Source organism: Trichechus manatus, unplaced genomic scaffold (genome assembly GCF_000243295.1).
Source record: "Trichechus manatus latirostris isolate Lorelei unplaced genomic scaffold, TriManLat1.0 scaffold00073, whole genome shotgun sequence".
NCBI classification, from domain to species: domain Eukaryota; kingdom Metazoa; phylum Chordata; class Mammalia; order Sirenia; family Trichechidae; genus Trichechus; species Trichechus manatus.
In genome coordinates, this window is record NW_004444009.1 from 11,027,540 (window position 1) to 11,034,782 (window position 7,243).

Sequence of the window (7,243 nt, forward strand, 5' to 3'; positions counted from 1 at the left end):
TTTTTTCTCATTAATGGTTAGGTCCCAAATTTGGAAGCCTGTCTCTTTCCTGAGATCATTTATCAATTCTGAATCTAATAATCACAAAGTCCCCTATTTAGGAACTTACAGAATCTATACATTCTACTCTTTGTTCTCTCTTATTATGCTCTATGTTTGAGATTATTATATTTCATTAAAATATCCCTTCATTCAATAAAATTATATGCCATGGATCAGGGTAAAACACTCAACTTACAGAACCACAGAATTTTAGAGCTGGAATGGTCTTTAGCAGATATCTAATTCTATGTCCTTCCTTCATCTGACAAATAAACAAAGAAAATGATGCCCAGGAAAGACTAGGCAATTTTGTTCATTAAGTGGTGTGGTAAAAAGTATATGAGCCTTGGTTTTAATCCTGGCTCGATCATTTACAAGCCATGTGACTTTGATTATTTTAATCTCTCTAAATTTCAGCTTCCTAACGGAAAAGCACGAAAAAATTCGAATGTCTAAGTATCTGAAAGCATCTACCACATATTAGATAATAAATGTGAGTTTTTTCCTTCTGTCCAGTCATGCAGCAAAATCTAACAGTGAGCAGGTAGGTCTCCTGCCACAGCTGTTCCCACTACACACCCTGTGTCCCCTTCTGAATGAGATCTAGTAGTCATGGTGCACTGTCATGTCAGAGGAACAAGAAAATGACTGTGCATTCTTGACACTAGCAAATGTGTTTTATTCTACAGCACTGAGCAGTTAAGAGATGCTTTTTTAGTTGATTAACTAAGAACTGAAGTACTCTACTATGGGCTAAGGGGTACATGGAGAGTACAAATAGTTAATGAGCTCAGCTGTTAACCACCCAGAGGCACCTCAGAAGAAAGGCCTGGCAATCTAATTCCAAAAAAATCAGTCATTAAAAACTCTGTGGAGCACAGTTCTATGCTGACACATGTGCGGTCACCATGAGTCATGGCGGTACTAGGGGCTAGAGATAAATAAGATCTTTTATGGGGATAGAGACAAATAAGATTGTCTTGCCCCAAGGCATAGGACAGAAGAGCCACAAAATACTAAGAACACATAAATTCGCTGATTATTTGTTTGTTAATTTGCTTTATTACTTAAAAAAGATTATAAAAAAGGGGGGGGGGGAGGAAAGGCGAGGGGTAGGTGTACTTACAGTGTCTGAAGATTGGAAAGAAACCTAAACACACCATCAGCAACATGAGTGACTCTGTTGTCCCCTAAATTCAATCTCTCCAGTAAGCTCAGACCCACAAAGGCAGATTCATCCAGGCGAGTCAACTGGTTATAGGACAAATCGCTAACAACAGGAAAAATGGAAGGTAAGGAATTCATTGTATTTTGGTTCAACTTTCAAATTCTTATTCTAGGTATATGGCAAATTTAGAGCTTTCAACAAACTTCCAGTAAACAGGGACACTTGACTTTTCATGATTTATTCCAACCTGCTCGAGTCCCACAGCCTCCACTAAAACGCCATCCAACACTTACAGTTCAGATAGTCTTTGGCAGAACTCCCATGCATCAGGGCTGATTCTTTCAATAGCATTCTGGCTCACATAGAGCTGTTGTAACATTCGCAAGCCATACAACCACCCCTTGTTCACTTCTGTAAGGTTATTATGTTCCAGTTCTCTGCAGAATTAAAGACAAGAGAAAATATGTTTCACAATAAGGCATTCTGATGAGAAGTACAGTCTTAAATTTTCATTAAGTCTTGCTTAGAAAATCACATGGCTTTGTTCAACTCAAGTGAACTGACAAATTCTATTCAATAAATATTTATATCTTACTTAAGATTCAGAGCTAAAAGGTAATAAGACTGTCTAAAATATCAGGTCTACAAAATCAACATGCCAAAGGTATTGTATACCTGTTCTGAATAAACTTTGATAATTTTCATCAGCCAAAACATCAAGGGAATGCAAACTTTTTAGATGAGATGTTTGTAAAAATGACAAAATACTACTTTGCTAATATACATCAGAAGGCTTTTTTGTGCACTTATTTCACATCAGAAAATGAAGAATGAACTAATATATCTTTGTACAATTAAAGCAACTACCCTACTTGTTTGGCACTGGGAAGTCTATCAGACTCCCTTCCTAATAATCCCCAACTCTAGTTCCTACTACTTACAGTTCTTCCATGTTATCCAAGCCAAAAAAGGCTCCATCCTTAAGTTTGCTAATTCCATTCCGCTGCATTTTCAAAGATCTTAAGGAGTCAAGCCCTTGGAATGTTAGACCTTCCACAGTTTTAATTCTGTTTCTTTTAAGTTCCCTTTAACGAAAATAGTTCTACAGTCAGAAAATTGGTTTGCTGACTTGCTCAAACAATAATTGAAACAAAAAAGACAATGTAAGAAAAACTATGTTTTTATAATTTTTCTATTTAGTTACTCACAAGAATTGGAGATGAGGCAGCTTGAAGATCTTGGGTGGAATCATGCTAATTCTGTTCCGGTTTAACTTTACCACTAATAAGGAACTCGATAAATTATCGAAGCAACCAGCCTCCAACGTGGCTATCCTATTATTACTCAAATTCCTAAAATGAGCAAGACAACAACAACAGGATTTAGTAAACAAATTCTACCACTGGAAAACTGTCCAAAGCTCATTACTAAGTCCCAGCTGTACCACTTACCACCTATATGCAGCTTTACAAATTACTTAACCACTCTGTTTCTTTATCTTCAAAAATAAGGATAACATCTACTTCATTTGGGTTATTATGAAACAGTATGTGTGAATACAAACATATATATTTATAAACTGTAAAACACTGGCATACATGCTAATTATCATCATCACTAACAAATCACTATTTATCTTTTCCAGAATTTTAATAAAAAATAATCCAGAATTAAATGCCAAAAATTACCCTGGATATCTATGAATAGTTTATGAAAATTAATGCACTCCTTAAATTAAAAAAGAAAACAAAAACCAAAAAAAACTGACCCGTTCAGATACGCATGTTAAAATTACAATAAATTATAGACATTTCTGGGAAGACAGATCTTAATGAATAATAACCATGAATTTTAAAGTAAATCTGATTTAAACTCTATTTTACTTACAGGTATTTAAGTTGCATGCGAGGAAATGAAGATGTCTTGATTTCTGATATTATGTTTGAGCTGAGATCTAAACTCTCAAGAGCAGGGTAAAACTGGAGCATTTCTGCATTTATTTCTGGAATTATATTATGTACTCTACAAAATAAAGATTACATTGAAACTATTGCCAGCGATCTACCCCAGGCCAAAAAAAAGTTAAATGATTAGGATCAACAATATGGGTACTTAAAAAAAAACAAAGAAAACACCCTATACTATTTATAATTTATGTAAAAGATCCAAAATCTTATTTACTTACAATGAGAGTAGAGTAATATTAGAGGCTGGTTCTCCAAAATACGGAATTTCTGTTAACTCATTGTAATTCATTTTCCTAGGCATGGGGAAAAATAGATTTAAAAGTTTAGCAAGGGAAATCCTGAGTTCTGATTTCTGGCTAATAAATATTTAGGACAGGTGCCAAATTGAAAATGCCTATGACTCAGAATGAGTTAGACAAAGATAAAAATGCATTATACTGAGAAATAAGAGATTTTAACAAATAGGAAACATTTTGCACATTAAATATTTTTAATCCCAGTGAAGTCCTTTAAATAGTTGTGTTTGTAACAACTATTTTGGGTTCTTCTTAAACAAAGATGGAATAAATAACTCAAACAGAGATGGAACCTATGACTAATTTTACAGGTGACGTGATATACATGTAACCATCTGATCCTAGCAGCCCTTTGAACAGATTATCTCAAACGTTTTGTTAGAAATCTAATACAATCACATCTCATTAACCCGGTATTCAATCAAAGAACCTTCAGAAGTAAAAGGCCTCCAAGGAATCAATCAGAGTTACAAAGTCCATGCAATAAGCTATGAGCTTCAAACTGAAGCATTTTCAGGCCTTTCCTCAGCGCATACTCTTTCAGCTAAAAATCTTATCAATTGTTTATTCAGTCCACAGCAGATTAGAAGCAGTCAATTTGAGGTAGGGGAAGAGAGAATGCAGAAACTATGAGATTACCCTTGTCGGTAATGAGTTAAAAAGAAAAATAAATCTGGGCATTCTTGGGGTGTTTAGCATAGAAGTAAACAGTCCTATATACCTCAATTTGTGCCCTGGGAACATCACAATGCAGTAACTGGTATTAATAATACTAATAATATGAATTAATAGTATTTTAGAAAATTCCCTCCAAAAATACATAATAATACATCTCAGTATTAAAGAAAAAACTTCAGCTAACCAGAAAACTGAATTATATCAACTACCACATTCTCAAATGACATCAAAAATACTGTATTTCATATAAACGTACTTTAGACATGATGGTTTCATCTCAGGTAATACGTCAAGACACACACAAAAAAGTTTACACAATAGAGTTTCACTGGTTGAAACTGGCAAAAACCAAACAAAACATATTTACTCTAAAGAGGGGGAAAAACATACTTTTGGCCTCAAGAAAGTACAATAATAATCCTATACAACTCGCAACTTGAAACCACCAACCCAGTGGCACAATGTCCGGAGAGTCTGTGATAATAACAAAGCAAAAGGCAACAGCTTTATTTTTTTTTTAAATTGTGCTTTAAGTCAAAGTTTACAAGTCAAGTTAGTTTCTCATACAAAAATTTATACACACATTGTTATGTGACCCCAGTTGCTCTCCATATACTGTGGACAGCACACTCCTCCTTCCCACCCCAGATTTCCTGCGTCCATTCAACTAGCTCCTGTCCTTTTCAGCCTTCTCATCTTGCCTCTGGACAGGAGCTGCCCATTTAGTCTCATGTATCTACTTCAGCTAAGAAGCACAGTCTTCAAGAGTATTTCATGTCTTACTGTCCAGTCTAATCTTTGTCTGAAGAGTTGGCCTCAGGAATGGTTTTAGTTTTGGGCTAACCGAGAGTCCAGGGGCCATGTCTTCCAGGGTCCCTCCAGTCTCAGTCAAACCATTAAGTCTGGTCTTTTTACTAGAATTTGAGTTCTGCACCCCACTTTGTTCCTGCTCCGTCAGGGACTCTCTGTTGTGTTCCCTGTCAGGGCAGTCATTGGTGGCAGCTGGGCACTATCTAGTTCTTCTAGTCTCAGGCACAGGGAGTCTCTGGTTTATGTGGCCCTCTGTCTCTTGGGCTAATATTTTCCTTGTGTCTTTGGTGTTCTTCATTCTCTTTTGCTCCAGGTGAGTTGGGACCAACTGATGCATCTTAGATGGCCACTCACTAGCTTTTAAGACCCCAGACGCCACTCACTAAAGTGGGATTAACTGCTTCATTTTTATAAATAATTTCTTTTAATTTATATTATTTTCCTTCAATTTCCTGACAGCATTTCTGGACTGAACAACCCCAAATTCACAATCCATTCAAATACCTCAAGGAATATAAATTTAATAAGAGTAACTTACACTTCCAGCAATGTTTGCGACTCCAAGCTGATGTTCCAATTAGACAGCCGATTATGACTCAAATCCCTAAGGAAGGACAAAATATCTTTCTTAGTCTGGTGTTGAAACATGGACCTAAGGAAAAAAAAAAACCTAAACTAGAAAGAAAACAGGAATAATAAAGCTCAATCAAATGTTAATTTGAGTAATATAGACAAAAAGAAGAAATGTTTACAAAGGAAGAATAAAAGCTTCTCTAGGTTCCAAAATAGCTATTTTACTTTTTAAATTTTTTATTATTATTATTAAATAGGGAATACATTCACACATTCAACAATCAAAAAGTATAAAAGGATATATACAGTAAACAGTCTGCCATCCTTGTTGCCAGCCATTCAATTCCCCTCCTCAACAGCAACAAATGAAAATGTATCATTTCTCATATAGCCTTCCAGGCATTTTATGCATGTACCAGTAAATTTTTATATAGATGGTGGAATAATTTACAGTTTTGCCCCTTGCTTTTTTCACTGAACACAGTACATCGTGCAGATCATTCCAGAGAGGCACAAATTTTTTCATTCTTTTTAGTGACTATATAATACTGTATCATACTTTTGGTGTAGATAAATTTGGAAATAGATTTTACAAGTCAAGATGGTGAGCTACTATATTAGCACTGGGGTTGACCACATCCTTGATAGGGATGTGGTCTTCCTAAAAAAGACAATCTAGCTTGAGGGGAGGGAAATTCATCTTACCCTAAATTTTGTTAATGATGGTGATGGTGGTGGTGGTGGTTAACATTTATTATGTGCCAGGCACTCTTCTATGCACTTTACACATATTAATTGGCTAAATCCACACAACCACCTTACCAAACAAATATTTTTACAATCATCATCTTCCTGATAAGGAAACAGGAACAGAGAGATTAACAATTTGTCCATCCAAGGTCACTTAGCAAATAAGTAGCAGACCTATAAAAAGTAAACTCAAAATTCATCTCACTTCTAGCAAGTAGTTTATTAGATATGATAAAGATGTCACTGAAATTAGTCATGAGTCTAAATATTTAAATAGGCTTTAAAAATTCACCTTGATGATTCCTGGCATCTTTACAAGGCTGAGGTGGAATCCAGCCCACACAAGCCGTCTGCACAAAAGATGTACTATATGTTACATATGGCTAGCAACAGGAACACACTAGAGATACATTACAGATCACTTTATCTCACTGTGCCACCACAGGCAATTGACAGATGCATGCAGGTTTGAACAATGTCTCTATCACAGCAGAACAATTTGTTCTTGGCTAGATTCACACCTGCCCATCTAAAACCTAGCCACTTTCACTTAAAAGTCTTAATTTATACCATAGCATAAGCTAAAGCTAAACTATACTTTTCCACAACAATTCTAAAGCCTTTATTCTAAGATGCCTGGCATCAGGCATCATCAGCTCAAGAACACTCATGAATGGAAGAATATGTTGAGAAATATAAGAGATACAAATATAAATTTGCATTGCAACCAATGCCACAAAACAATTTGTGTATACATTTTTGAATGTGAAACTAATTTGCGCTATAAACTTTCACCTAAAATATATGTACACACATATATACCAATATCTTACTTACTGATGAAGATCAAAGACCACACTTCCTGAAGCACTTACTGATGAAGATCAAAGACTACAGCCTTCAGTATGGATTACACCTCAACATAAAGAAAACAAAAATTCTCACAACTGGACCAATAA

General features: G+C 35.4%; 1 protein-coding gene across 2 annotated transcripts in view; it reads right to left on the minus strand.

Annotated features, from left to right (window-relative positions):
* LRIG2 (leucine rich repeats and immunoglobulin like domains 2) overlaps positions 1-7,243 on the minus strand; it is a 53,908-nt gene that overhangs the window by 20,025 nt on the left and 26,640 nt on the right. The window contains exons 1-9 of one of the 2 annotated variants that reach the window (XM_023734916.1): positions 7,122-7,179; positions 6,577-6,634; positions 5,500-5,565; positions 3,396-3,470; positions 3,098-3,232; positions 2,419-2,562; positions 2,152-2,295; positions 1,504-1,647; positions 1,169-1,312 (exon numbers count right to left, since the gene is read on the minus strand). In XM_023734916.1, coding sequence (XP_023590684.1) covers positions 1,169-1,312; positions 1,504-1,647; positions 2,152-2,295; positions 2,419-2,562; positions 3,098-3,232; positions 3,396-3,466 — 782 coding nt within the window. In that variant the 5' untranslated portion in view covers positions 3,467-3,470; positions 5,500-5,565; positions 6,577-6,634; positions 7,122-7,179. Of the gene's footprint in view, positions 1-1,168; positions 1,313-1,503; positions 1,648-2,151; positions 2,296-2,418; positions 2,563-3,097; positions 3,233-3,395; positions 3,471-5,499; positions 5,566-6,576; positions 6,635-7,121; positions 7,180-7,243 lie in introns of those variants that run through there. The other variant, XM_004380392.2, reaches the window with a different exon arrangement.